This window comes from Triturus cristatus, chromosome 1_2 (genome assembly GCF_964204655.1).
Source record: "Triturus cristatus chromosome 1_2, aTriCri1.1, whole genome shotgun sequence".
Classification (NCBI taxonomy): Eukaryota; Metazoa; Chordata; class Amphibia; order Caudata; family Salamandridae; genus Triturus; species Triturus cristatus.
The window spans coordinates 1165265099-1165280229 of record NC_140580.1 but is presented as its reverse complement, the minus strand read 5'-3'; the positions used below and the strand labels follow the sequence as shown (position 1 = coordinate 1165280229).

The following is a 15131-nucleotide window of genomic DNA, read 5'->3' as shown; positions in this document are numbered from 1 at the left end:
TTCTACTAGAAAGCCTATGGCAGTGCTTTCAAGAGCAGAACTTCTCTGGTGGAGGGTCCTCGGTGTCAAGGGCTACCTCAATGATCTTAAGACTTCACATAACATGGAGAGGATTTGGACTGCTCTAGGGATCGCAGAGGGCGTCCAGCACTACATTGAGGCATAACCGAATCTGCTAAATTACTGAAGTCCGTATTATCCCAGTCAGCCAGATGAGGCTGTCTTAACCATCACCTGGTATTTCTCTGAAGCCTGATACATTCCATGTGGTTCATTTGTGCACCAACTTGTGTACTGAAGACCTCAGAAATAGGTCTGCAGTGTAAGAACTCTAATTCCATGGAATGCTTTCTCCCCTTGTACGAACTGCTGCTCCCCTCTAGTGACTCACATGCTCCCTCCCTTTAGGCTTTCTGGAAGTACAAAGGCCAGGAAAGATGACAGGTAGACATTGTTAGTTGATGCTGGAACTGGGAAAGTTCCTGAAATAACGGGTAGGAGGAATAGTGAACTAAAGAGACTTGAACAGATCTCTCTCCACTCTACTGTGATGGTGGTAGCGGTCATGAAGATCCCTCTGACAGATCCAGTACAGATACAGGGGTCCGATTTTTTCTGTTGGCAACTAGGGAAGAATGTCCGTTATCCCATTCGCTGTGATGATGCTGTTATATCATTTACCTGTGTTGGTGCATCTATTCATCATGTTTGACAACAGGGATAGCAATTTAAAAAAAAAAAAGTCATAGAGTAATACTCTAGATGGATTATGTTACTTACCCTGTACATCTGTTCTTAAAATTAGGATTTTTCTCAGTTTAGTAGTAGTAAAGTTAGGACTCCTAACTTTAGGACTCCTAAATGCCTTCTGTGAATACCTAAAATCGTAAAGTTAGGATTTTTCTCAATTTAGGAGTCCTAAAGTTAGGACTCCTAACTTCTGTGAATACCGAAATGAGTAAGTGCCTTCTGTAAATACCGAAATGAGTAAGTGCCTTCTGTGAATACCAAAATGGTAGTGAGTTTAGGATTTTGTCTTAAGTTAGTTCTGTGAATCGGGCCCGAAGTTCCTCGGTAGGAGTTATTTTACCCAGCTCTATGGAAGTCTATGTTTTGCTCTCACTTCTGTTTTGCCCTGCTGCAAATGCTGTTAATAAAGAAACTCCTGCTCGGAGAGGTTTTATTCTCCAACTATTAACAGATATCACAATGATACCCAGCATCCAAAGTAAGAGGGGTTTGCACTGATGTCTTGTGCCTTCGACATGAACTGATTCCAAGCATTTGTAAAGCACATACAATCGCAGAAGGGCTCCGGATAGCTGAACAAAGTGACAATGAACTGGAGGATTAAAGAAGTAGAATTTGGTCTTCTTCCTGAAGATCATAAGAGACTGACTACAGTGGCCCTGAATAGCGTGGAGTTTCAGCGAGCACCAGCCGGAGCCACAAAAGAACAGCCACCGTGCAAGATCTCTGTCATCAGAATGACCACAGATAATTTCACTTCAAAGAATAAAGAGTGTACTAGGTTACAGATAATGAACAGTGTCTTTTTAAATAAACTTGGATGCTACCAGGGATCACTTTATTACTTTTAATACCTTAAAAACGAGCAGTTTCCTAAGAGAGGAGGAATGTGATCTCATCTCAAGCACTGCTGGAGCTGCCCAGTTCTGAACCACTTGAAGTTTCTGAATCATTTTTTGAGGTGACAGCAAGCAGGGAAGGTTAGAGCATACAAAGGACCTACCAACAGCACACTAGAGCTTAGCTTATTACCGCACGGGGAGCATGATAAAATGAGAAATCTGCCTCCAGGACCACTTAGAGTGCATTGACGTCTCCTACAGGCACTATAGAGGATATGCACAGGGAGAAACCATTGTGTAGGGGTTTTATTTCTAGTCTTCTTCTGTGACAAGAAATGTAATCTGTCTGCTCCTCATCCAGGCATAGCCAGGTCTTGCTCATCTAAGCATGTGTCATTCAGCAGGTGTGTTTGATATGTCAATGATCCAGTGTGGGAGTGGATCATTGGACTGCTGACCAGGACGCTGCCCCTGCCACCTCTCTAGTACTAGACAGCAGGAGAGAATAGTCAAGCGTGTTAAACAAATCTGCACATCAAGCAGCACCTCGCTCATCTAAAATGTATCGTAGCATCTGAAAGAGTGTTCTATTGTTAACATGGACACTCAGTTGCCAGTCACCCAGGGTGCTGTGTGGTTCAAGTCAAAGGTCTGGAACTGCCTTTTCTTGGATCTTCAGGAGCAGAAGACTGTAAACAGGACGAACGTCTTTAGGTCTGCTCTAGTTTATAGCAGGTTTTTGACTAAAGGAGCAGATTGGAAAAAAGAACCCATCTGAAAGAAACGGTTGTCAGAGAATGGGGGAACGTCCTCAAACAACTGGTTGCAACACATGGTGTGGAAGGATCACTTCAAAATAGGTCAGGTTTAAGTGCAGAATCATGGATTGAGTCACAACTAATGATACATCATGCAAGTCTAAACGCTGTTGATTCATGTGCATCTCACAAGAATGATCGGACTATTCCGGCCATGCGACCAATCCCATTCCTAGTCCTCTGCTTAGTTATAGTTGCTTTATTTTCAAGCTACTCTAGCTTCAGAGTACAGCATGCTAGCTTTTAATGGGACCACTCAAAGGCCTAGGGCCCTCATTGTGAGTGGTACTGGCTAGGTTGAGTTAACTTTCGCACCAGGCGCAATCCGATACCCTGGGGTTCAGAGTTTACCAGGGGCAATAACTGATTGCTTTTCACATCAAATTCTGAATATCTTGAAATTTTATGGCCACTTCCCCCCCCGGGGAAATTGTTAGAAGGTTTGAATTGATGAAATGTACCTGCTTGTCTGGAATAGTCTGAGACTGTCCTTGCAGTGTTACCAGTGTAAAGGACCTATGGCTTATTGGAAGAAACCTCACTTTTTTCACCCATGGAGTTGAATAATAAACCTTGGCTCCTGGAACTACCGGGACTTAAGGCTTCAAGCCGTTGGGTTTATTGAAACTCAGCATGGTAACCATTACTTTGTAAGGCATCATCCCGCCTCCTTCCTTTTCGGGTGGCCATCTTAATTTCTGCCACGGGAATCCTACACCACAATCATATGGTGTGAACTCGGAAGAACTCCTGCCTGCTGTCAACAAGAGGAGGAAAGTGTCTGTCGCACTGTCAACTGGTCATCATGATCCTTTGTCAAATGCTCAAAATGAAATGCAACTTATATGTTGTAACTCTCCTGAAACAACAGTCCTATATTTTGTACCTCTTGCTTTAAAAGGGAGCTCTGGCACACACTAGGTCTAGTCCTCACTGTATACAACTACAAAATAAATAAGAAAATAGAGAATGACATACTTAGTATCACTCCCTGAGGCTCCTGTTAGTGAGATGTGGATAGAGTAAACAGTAGCTGCACCCACTAGGACAGACATTGCAGGGGAGACGGTCTTTTTCTGAATGTCCCTCGCAAAGGGGAGCTCAGAACTAGGCAAAAGGTGCAGCTATGGCAACGTCTCATTCTCTTAAAAATAAATGCTGTTTCCAGACAGCCACCTATCATGCACAAAACCAAAATACCATAAGTTGTTAACCATTAGATACAGAGTCTCTGAGAGAAGGAGGGAGGCAATGAAGAAGAGGCAAAAAAGACAGGAAACCAAAGGGAAGACAATGTTCTACATGTGATCAAAGTCACAGTATATAGCAACTCAATAACAAGAGAGCAAGAAGGAGGTATGGAAGCAAGAAGAGAAAGCTGAAGCACGAGTGTTGAGCCCCTGAGTGCAATGTGCAGACGTAAAGAGATGGAGGTATGGGGGGAGCACAAAAGACAGACAATACAGAGAATCACACATGGGAACTAAGGCTACAGCACAATAACAAGCATGTTCATGAAACATGGGCATTTGTGTGTAAAGAGGAAAGGAGTATAGAGAACAGACAGGAGAAAGGGAGTGGAGAACACTATCCACAGAAGGCAATATCACTGCGGTCATACGATAAACGGCAGATGACAGAAAAGGCCAAGAAAGCAAATGAAACACCGTCAAGATACCTTCAAATGGATACAGCGCTTTGCAGGTTCCGATGGTGGGCAGGGGCTCTTCATCATCAAATTCGTCATCGAACTCGGTTGGTGTCACCTTCACCTCAGTCTCCTGACTCTGCTCCTCTGTGTAGCTACCATCCGGGCTGCTCAAGACAGAAAGCACAAAGCCACTATAGGTGCACAGAAAATAAAACAAAGCAAACCAGACACAGCCATAATAGCAACAGGCCTGAGGCTCAGAGAATGGAAAGAATTTGTCTGACATGCACCCATAGTAAGTGGGCGATAGACAGCTAGTCAGAGCATCAAAAAGACAACATACCACACCTGGCCTCAACAGCAATTGCCATCAAGGGTGAAGGAGCAGGGAAAACATGCACATTGTAGCAGCAACAACCACTACTGCAACTGGCATGGAGTGTGCATGGAGAGGAAAACACACTATACCACAGAAACAGCCACTATTCCAACTGGCATTGAGAGTTCAGTAAAACACACACTGTACCTCGCACAGCCCATATAAAACTGGCATTGATGGTGCAGGGACAGGAAATACCAAATATACCCTACCCAGCCAATATTGCAACTAGCATTGAGAATGCAGGCCACCACCTCTCCTGAGTGTGAATCAAAACGCATGAAGACCCATGGCAAGCACATGTTCTTTTCTGCCAACCTGGCCTTACGCAGTGCCAATGCCTGCAGCTTCCTGGGTCCTACATCCACACAGTAGATCAAATCCTACTGGCAGTTCTGGGCGACTTATGGGCATCTGTAGCCCAAACCATCCATGACAGCTGGGATGCAGTAAAAATTGCTATTTGGTCTAGCCTGAACACAACCGATTGCTTGGGGCAGGCAATCGAACATGTGTGGTGCTTCAGTGCCGCACCTGGATGAGGTCTGTAGGTTTTTCAGGAAATGTCCAGGTATCCTTCATATTCATACCATTTGATGACTCTTGCCTCTTCTGTGAGAAAGCAGATACGGCCCTGGAACTCTTTAAAGGAAGTTGCACAACAGTGCGTTCCTTGGGCTTTCCATCCCTACCAAGCACTTTTCATAACAGTTCGACCCCTTTTGGGAATATGCCAGGGGGCTTCAGTCTCGGCAGCACCATACCTATTGCCGGCACAACAAATATTTACGCCCTTTCTTGTCTGAGGCCGAGGCGCGGCTCCCAGAGACAATGTCAGGGGCATCAGGGACAGCATGCAGATCAGTCCCCCACCCCCTGGCAACCACAACCACAAAATCACTTTAGTGTGTCCTTTTTGACACACACCTGTCATCCTGTAGGAGGTAAGATCCGACATTTCTTCAGAGCGTGGTGAGACATTGCTTTGGACATCTCGATCCTCCAAAATGTCCAAAAGGGCTACGCCTTCCCATTTCTTCTACCCTGCCGCACCTTCCAGCCCCTCAGCATGGCTGACACAGGATCACATGTCAGTTTCACAGCTGTAAGGGCAGTCCCTTTTGGGCCATAGATAGGTTTCCAGCCTGAGTGTTACTCCCAATACTTTCTTGTGCTGAAAGACGAAAGAGATATGCGTCCTATATCGATCTCTGCCCTCTAAACGCCTCCCTGCACAGGAACACATTCAAGAGGCTGACGCTGGCGTAGGTCGTCTGCCCTTGATCCTGGAGACTAGATGGTAGAGTCAGGCCTGCAGGACCCGGTGTTCCATATTCTTGTCCTGCAGGCTCACAGGTGTTATCTGTCAGGTCTTCACAGTGGGCCACGAGTATACCCAGATTGTGGTGCACCCTTTTGATCTTACTAGTGCCTCTCTGGTCTTCACAAAAGTGATGGCAGTGGTCTCAGTGCATCCTCGGAGGTAGGATGTTTCAGTCTTTCCCTCACGCAACAACTCGCTGTTGAAGGCAGGCTTGCTCCAGGCAGTCATACACCACCTACAGCCAATGGCAAACTTTCTATAATCTCTGGGATTCAGTATCAATGTGCCTAAGTCACAACTGACACAACAGAAGCTTTTGTTCATTGGGGCCGTCCTTGATACAGTGACAGTTTTGTGACATTTGGGCTAGGGTCCCAATGTTTCAGTATCTGTTCTGGATCTCAGTGAAGATGGCATTGAGTCTACTGGGCCTATTGGCCTCCTGCATCTTGTTAGTCAACACGTCAAATGGCACATGCAGGCTTCACAGTGGGATCTCAAGTCCCAGTGGGCACAGTACCTAGAGAACCCATTGCATTTTATCCGGGTTTAGGAGAAGACTGCAAATGATCTCCAGTGGTGGCTGCCAAGCGGTGATTGGGCCAGTGGCAGACTACTCTCCTTGTCCCAACCAGAGGTAATGTTGTAGATGGACGCATCACTGCTGGGCTGGGAAGGCCGTCTGGGGAGATGGAGACTACTTAGACTAAAATCATGTCTCCAGCAAAAACCAGCCTTCACATCAATTTGTTGGAATCGCGGGCGACCCACTTGGCACTGAAGGCCTTCCTACCATCCATCAAAAGGAGGCTAGTACAGGTACTCATGGACAACACCGCCATCATGTGGTACAGCAACAAGTAGGACTGAGTCAGCCCTGTACCAGGAGGCTTTTCAGCTCTGTAAATGGATGACTTGCCAGGCCTTTTTTCTGGTCGTGAACCACCTGGCAGGACCTTTAAATGCCAGGGCAGACAAACTCAGTTGACGACACGTTGCGGATCACGAATGGGAGTTATACCTAAAAGTGGAGCAGAGCACTTTCCAGCAATAGGAAGACTCCTGTTTCAATCTTTTTGCAATTGCGGAGAACACCCATGTAAGTGTTTTTGAACACTAGAGTTCCCAAGAGAGCTCTCTTTCAGAGACAACTTCTGCCAGACATTCCTATATGCCTTCCCGCCTCTACCCCTCTTGGATCAAGTTCTAACTAACCGGGCCCATGTAATCCTAGTGGCTCTGGATTGGCCAAGAGCGTGTGGTACCTAGAACTTCTGGGCATAAGCAAATGTTCTCCAATCAAGCTGCTGCTTCGTGGGGGGCTATACTGTGGCAGCAATAGGGCAGAGTCCTGCACCAGGGCTTCTGCAATCTGCCCTTCCATGCATGGAGACTTACTCCATCTAGTTTCCTTCGTGCCTCCTCCTGTGGTCACTGATATTATTCTGGCAGCTAGGCATACATCTACGAAATTGGTGTACGCATTGTGCTGGAAAAAGATTGTGGTTTGTTGCGGCACCCACCCTATTGACCCGCTACAAGCTCAACTGTCTGTAGTGTTGTGTTTTTGTTACCAGCAGGGACTTGCATTTGGCAGCGTTAACGGCCATTTTGTCGGATCTTTCAGCTTTTTTACGGCTGCTGGATCAGCCTTCTTTGATCAAATCACCTGTTGTGATAAGGTTTCTTAAAGGGTTACAACATACATTCCAGACTAAGCCCTTTGTGGTACTGCAATGGGGATTGATTCTGATGTGCAGCCCCTTTGAGCCAATGCACAGTTGCCCACTACGCCATTTGACTCTGAAAACATTCTTTTTTTTTTACGATCACATTTGCTCGTTACGAAAGTGGGCTGTAGCCACTTTTGGTCCAGCCGCCTTATATAACCTTTTTCCCAGACAAACTGGTGCAGAGGACTTGAGCTGCATTCCTGCCAAAAGTAGTAACGCCTTTTCACATCAGGTACGGTATTACCCTTCCAGTCTTCTTTGTCTCACTTCACTCCTCGTTTTGATCCCTAGAGAGCCCTCAGTTTCAATGTCTTCATTTTTCGTACCAGAGGCCATTGGGTGGACGATAAGCTCTTTGTGGGCTTCTCAGGAGCAAAGAAGGTGCAGAAAAGAACTCTCTCTAGATGGATAGTTGTCTGTATTACAATAAGAAGCAGCCTCCTCGAGGATACGGGGGTTCACTCCACTCAAGCTAATGCTGCTACTACTGTGCTGGTTCAGCACTGAGTGCCTGTCTTAGATCTCTCTCAGGCTGATAAGTGGACCTCAGTGCACATGTTCATGAAAACTACTGCCTTGATAGCGAGATCTGCAGAGAAGGGCATTTTTCCAGTTCGTTCCAGCAAGACGTTTTGGTCTGAGCCATTCAACAGACCCACCATCTGAGGAGGTACTGCTCTGGTATCTATTGACAAGGGGGCAGGTGTTGAGGGGCTCAAATCGAGGAACCATCAGTCGTGTTAGTATAACTTTGAGATTCCATGAGGGTGTCTGTGGGACCAGAGTATTAATAACAGTCTTGAGACCCTCCATGAAAGCTTTAATGACCGGTATCTTGTCAAAAGAGAGATGCTGTTTATTCTGAAGGTAGGCAGCTACGATGGCCAAGTGTAATATTATGGAGGTAAAGGCTAGACCAGAAATGTGCTAGTGCAGTGGTTCCCAAACTGTGCGCCATGACTCCCTGGGGATCCGCCAAACCTAGCCAGGGAAGCAGGCCACCAAGCACTTTAATTCATTTAATGTTGAAGGGTTTGTTGGCTTCAGTTAAACTAATTTGACTTAAACACATGATTTCCATGATTTGTAAGTGACATGCCTAAAGCTGTAAAGGTAGTGCTTAATAGATGGCATGTCGAGGGAGATGACCTCCACGTTTCACTGGATACCCACGTTTCAACTCTCCCAAAGTAAGCGGAAGATGCCCGATTTATTTTGTTAGACTCGTTAATAGTTTTGTTTTCCAAATGCAAGTTATTAGGAAAGTACAGTTGCCCTGTCTATTAAACACATTAAGAATTGCCACTTGTACTTGTACCGTAGGTACTTCCAGTACATATTTCTTTCAGTACACACACATTTCCAGACAGGCCTGCTCTCTCCTTGAGCACAGGGAAGTAAACCACCATATACAGCATAATGGCAACATTTGAAAACAAGAAAGAGGGATGTTTAAAAAAAAAAAAATGTGAGGAATTTATTTGGCTTGCGATAATTTGGAGGCAATTTTAGGGAGGAACAGCAAAATTAACGCTGTTGAGACAGGTGTATTGGCACGTATGACATGGGTAGAAATGGAAGTGCATGCAAATATTCTTCAAGCTCAGAAACACTTTGGCAATGGGACACACATGCTATCTAGCACTGTAAGTGGGATGAAAAAGTTTGAGAGGGTACTCTAAAAAAAGGCATGGGCAAAGAAGTGTTAGTAGGAATATTTTATTAAAGGCGCCACCTTAGTAATGTGAAACACTCTACGTATATGATTATATTACCTTCATCAGATTCATCTCAATTATTTTCAGGGAGAAAAATGCAAGTACTCCCGAGGCCGGACTTACATTCCCCCCCCTATCCCCCCTCCAAAAAGAGTAAAAGTGGGGAGCCACGGGCAATGGTCAATGAGTCAAAGGAGGCACGGGTCAAAAAAGTGAATACGTCGCAAAGTCCTGCACTGTTGCTTTGAAAGGATCAATATCTTTTGAGTGACAGAAGCACACAAACCTTTTCCACTTGGCTGCATGGCAGGCGCAGAAGGCAGGGTCTGTGAGCTTCTGTGAGAATGGTCATGCATTCAGGTGGAAGATTAAGGTACCCAGATTGAATGACCTCAGGAGCCAGATTGCAAGTTTGAGTGATCTGGATGCCTGATTTCTTCATGGTTCTGCATGAGAATGTCTGGCTTGCTCAAGATCCTCTTGTGCGGAACCAGAGAGAGTTTGAGCAGGGTCGTGAACCAAAACTGGCAGGCCCATGTGGGTGCCAACAGGATGAGAGGGAGGGACACCTGCATAAGCCTCCGATGCCACAAACAGAAGAGGGCGAGGCTAAAAGAGTAGGTAAATACCCCCGACCAGCTCATCCAAAGTGCATTGCCGCTGGACTATGGGAACCTGGAATTGAAGTTTTGGCTTTTTCTGCTTTTGCAAGCATTTCTATCTGAGGGAAACCCCATCTGTGAAAGTAGCAGAGGACTTGCGGGTGGAATGCCCACTTGTGGACTTGTTGGCGCATCCTGCTGAGGTCAGCAAAATCATTGTACATCCCCGGAAGGTACTCCGCTAGCAAATTAATTTTGTGGCAGACAGCCCAACGCCAAATGCTCTGGGATAGCTGAGACAGTTGTGGAGAGAGTGGCCCTCCCCGTTCCTGAAGGCAGTTCATGGCTGTCCCATTGTTCATCTGGACAAGAACAACCTTGCCTATCAGGTGAGGTAGGAAAGCCTTCAGTGCTAGGTGAATAGCTAGAAGTTCCAGGTAGTTGATGTGGAGGCCCTGATGTCTAGGTTCCCACTGACCCCAGACAGTCAGATCTTGTAAATGTGCACCCCAACTCGTAAGGGAGGCATCAGTTGTAAATATCTGCGGAACTGGGTCGAGGAAAGGCCTCTCCTGCAACAGGTTGTTGTTGTTCCACCACTTCAGAGAGTGACAAGTGCGGCAGGCAATCAACACTGGATCATCCCAATGACCTGAAACCACTGTTGAGCTAAGCATTCCTGAAACGGACGTATGTGTAGCCTTGCATATGGAACTATGGCAATGCAGGAGGCAATTATGCCTAGGAGGTGCCTGCCTGTTCTGACTGAGTTGTTGATTTGGTTAGAAAAGAGGGACCAGTGCCTGAAAGGACTGGATCCTGACCCAGTTTGGGTAGGTTATGCCAACCCCTGAGTTGAGAATAGCCCTTAGGTAGGGTTAGATCTGAGAGGTTGAATGTTGTTTCGTTGGTGGTAAACTGTAAAAGATGAGGATGTGTGTTGGCGCCAGCTGGCGGGTGGCACTTTTGATCAGCCAGTCGTCCAGATATGAAAAAACAGACGCCTGGTCTGCATAGGTGTGCAGCCACTACCGCAAGTCACTTGCTTAACACCTGAGGCACAGTAGTAACCCTAAAGGGGAGCACTTTGAATTGGGAATGTTTTTCGCTGACCAAAAGCCTGAGATACTGGCGATGGGTTGGATGTATTGGTATGTGAAAATAGGCATCTTTCAGGTTGAGTGCGGACAAGAGGTCTCCTTGCTGGAGAAGGGGAATGACATCCTGAAGGGTGACCATATGGTAGTGCTACGACGGGATGTATTATTTTTTATCCGGAAGTACCGCTAGTACATTCCTTGCTCATGGCGGGGCACGAGTTCTATAGCCACTTTGAGGAGGACCGCTCTGACCTCCTTTCTGGGTAGCCTTTGATGTTATGGTAAGAGTCTGTGTTTGTGAGGTGGAATGGTAGAAGGCATGGAAGTGACCTCCAGACAATAACCATGCTGGATAATATACAACACCCACTGATCTGAGGTGATATGTCGGAAAAAAGTCTTGTAGGCACTCCGCAACCGATTTTGTGTGGTCTGGGGAAGAAGAGGCAAGTCAGGGATTTATGGTGGTTGTAGCTCTTCTTGAGGATCCACCTTTGCCTTTAGAACGGTTGTCACATAAGAACTCTTTAAAATAACCCCTGGGGGAGGCTTTCTAGCCCTGAGTGCACTGGTAGGACGTGGAGACTTAATGGGAGGTGCTCTTCGAGCCTCAACAGTAAGAAGTGTGGCCAAAGAAGCTGTGGGGAGCCGGTGTTTAAAGTGCCCCCATCACTTTGACTGTCTCCGTATCTTTTCTAATGTTTAGTCCACTTGTGTACCAAAGAGATGCTGACCAACAATGGGTTCTGCTGAACTTCCGGCTTAAAGCCAGAGATACGTAGCTAGGCGTGTCTGCGTAGGTGGACACTAGAATTACCTCCGCTGTGGCGGTGTCTGCTGCATCTAGGGCACAGCGAAGAGAGGTGTTTGATATCTGCTTGCCCTCAGAAATTATTTATTGTCCCCTTTTTATGTGATCCTCTGGGAGGCATTGGAAGAGCTCCTCCATCTCAACCCAATGGGCATGATCATATCTTGCTAGAACACCAATAGAATTAGCTATACACCACTGCTTGGCCAATTGCACAGCCACCCTTTTCTCTGCCGCATCCATGCGTTTACTTTCTTTTTCTGGGGCGGGGAATCCCACAGACCTGGAAGTTTACGAGCAGTAGTGACTACCAGAGAGTCAGGTGGGAGCTCCCATGAATATAAATAGGGTCAGAAGTGGAGGCTTTTAATTTTCTATCCACCCTAGGTGTTATAACCCTAGCTTAGACGGGGTGTTTGAAAATGCCAGGAGTATGACGTAGCATGCCCTGGAGCATAGAGAGATATTGAGTGGAGCAGTGAGTGGAGAAGAGGGTTTGGAGAGGAAGCCCTCCTCTAAAGGCTCTGTGTGAAGTTTCACCTTATGAAAGAAGTCAGCCCAAACCAATGAGCTCCTCATAGGAAGTGGAATCATCCAGAGGGGAGGGGTGGGCAGGATAAAGCTAAGGGTTGGTGTTCCCTGGCAGGGCCAACATCATAGGAGTACCATGAGTCACCCTGCGGAGGAGTGCAAATATGTCCACACCCTCCCCCAACCCATGTGTGTCAGAGTGTGGAGACCCCTGATGTGTGATGTCAAGAGGTTCCACTGGAGAAGCAGGCGGAGAGGGCGAATACTGAGGCTGAGGAATAAGGCGGGATGGTTATGCATGGGGTAATGGACAGGTAACCTTGTATGATTTCTTGCGTTGTTTTGTCGGAATGGGAATTTCCAAGACATCCTCGAAGGCCAGCTGACGTTTCGAGTGTGGAGCAGCTGGGTCCGAAGGGTGGGCAAGGATCTGGGCCATCTGGGGGCGAATGACCAGATGTTTCCGTCTTGAGTCAAGCTCCTCCTGCAGCTTATACAAAATGGGCTTGACAACGCTGGTTTGGACTTGCTGGTCGATGACGAGGTCTTCAGGGCCAAGGATTTGGCCAGAGCTGAGGTAGATGTGGTCGGTGCTGAGGTTCGGCTTGGTGCCGGAGTAGCTGGCGATGAAGTGGTAGGTCTCGAAGATTTCTTCGGTACCGAGCCAGAGCAAGGCAGAGTGTCCGAAGTGGTTTGTCGCGTTGACCAAGGCCAGAAGGCAGTGGTGGGATGAAAGTATGTCTCTTGTGATACCGAATGGTTGAGAGCCCTTTGGCTGAAGGCTGCCTGGGTTGAGAGGGGTGCCGAGGGGGAGAGGGTGCCATACTTCCGGACTGCTGGGCTGTCGGAAAGTCCTCGATCTTTAGTTCAGAGCCCTTTCTCCAGGGGAGAAACCCTCTTGATATACAGCCGTCGGCTGTGGATAATGTTGCCCCGCGATGTCCTTGGGACTGAAGAGGTCCGGGATGTTGTCGCCGCCCATACGCAACATCTTCCGCTGATGAGCCTGACGGTTGCAAAGAGTCGTTTTGGAGCAGAAGAAGCAGCAAGCGTCACATGTGGCCTCGTTGTGTTTGGGCGACAGGCACAGATTGCAGACCCGATGTAGATTGGACAATACCAAAATGGAACCAGGTCCATCACAGTCAAGGCATGGTAGAGCAACACGTCAGAGAGACGGCAGTAGGCCCCGAAGGGCAAGGCCTAGGAGGGGCCGCGGTCAAACTGGACGCCGCTCGAACAAAGTAATCAAACTTCGACCTGAGTTGGGAAGCAAGGAAGCAAGGAAGATGCGATCGAAGTAAAATGCAGCTGGAGGTGAGAAAACTGTGTGAACCGGAAAAGAGCAATGCAACAATGTCGACCCAGAGCACAAGAGAAAACGTCTGAACCCAACAGCAGAAGAAAACAATCTAACAATAGAGTGTATGACAATGCACATTATCACCAAGAGGAGTCGTCACAGTATCTGACTGGAAAGACTTCTCTGAAGAGAAACAACTTGCACACATGTGGGCCCAACACTATATGACAGGAGGGTGCATAGCATGTGTAAGTAAAGTCACATGCCTTGAACAGAGCATTTCCGAAGAAATGTAACTTATTCATATCACACACAGTGACTATTGCAGCTAGCATTGTGAGTGCTGGGACTGGAAAACCAATACAACATACAAAGTCACTGTAGTACTTAACATTGAGGATGCAGGGACAGGATAAATACTATATATAAGACACACCAACTATAGCAACTAGTATTTAGGATGCAGGGAAAGAAAAACAATTTGCCTCATACATCCACTAAAGCTACTGGAATTGACGGTGCAAGGCATAAGTGTGGACTAATTAGTTATGAGGTGTAGACTAATTTAGGTAGTGTGATCTAATAGGATCAAATGGACAACTAGGCAGGTGTGAGAAAGATCTTTTGGTGCCCTCTTCTTACCACTTCACCAAACTGGGATATAAAGGGATAAAACTCTTCTTTACAGACCAAACCACGCAGTAACAAAGAACCGAGATATGACAGCTGCCACTCCCCTCTCCCAAGAAAGACACACAAACTTCTACCTAAAGGTAATGAAAAAGTAGAGATTGCACAAAGCAATGAGGGATCACACATCTCGACGATTGAGATCAAGAACTAGAAATGCACATGCACTAGGAAAAGGTGTTAACCAGAACAATGTCATAGAAACAAAACCAATAAGGCCTTTGAAAGTATTGCCCAAATCTGCTCTTTTAAGTGCCTCCTGCATAACTGCAGGTCGGTGACAAAGCACACCCTAAAACTAGATGAGATGAACAATGATCGCAATCTGGATCTCATATTCTTAACTGAAACTTGGCTTAACAAAGCCTTCCAACCAAGCATAGGTTTGTAGGTTCTACAAGGTTATTCCATTACCAAGCAAGGCAGAATCAAAACAACAAATGAGGTGCCGGATTGGCAGTTATTCACTGAAATGACATGATCTAAAGTACCTAAAAACAGAGCAACACACAACATTTGAATACCTATCAGTGGGGAAAAAAAACAACCGCCCCCAAGTCCAATTACAATACAAGTCCATCGATCGCCCCAGAGGAAGATCAAAACTTCTGAAGAACATCTTATCTGATTCCTTAACAAAAGTGCAATCAATGGAGAAAATATATTCACAGGAGACCTAAAATTACAATCGGATCAAGTAGTATTTGGGATGTCCTACTGCCAGGGCAACACAAATCTTAGTCAAATATGGAATTCTCCGACACAAAAGACTGCACACTGGATCTAATTACCATAAAAAGAGAATTATAAAGATTGACTCGATAATGTACTGTAGACTTGCTCATTATATTTATATTGAATTAGTGAGTTCACATTGAA

General features: G+C 46.3%; 1 protein-coding gene across 16 annotated transcripts in view; it reads right to left on the bottom strand.

Moving 5' to 3' along the window:
- The window catches only part of FNBP1 (formin binding protein 1), a 975957-nt gene that overhangs the window by 30582 nt on the left and 930244 nt on the right, over positions 1-15131 (bottom strand). For 9 of the 16 annotated variants that reach the window (XM_085613977.1, XM_085613979.1, XM_085613985.1 and 6 more), the window contains one exon: positions 4089-4225. In XM_085613977.1, the coding sequence (XP_085470103.1) occupies positions 4089-4225 (137 nt within the window). Of the gene's footprint in view, positions 1-4088; positions 4229-15131 lie in introns of all 16 variants that reach the window. The other 7 variants (XM_085613976.1, XM_085613978.1, XM_085613980.1 and 4 more) reach the window with 1 other exon arrangement.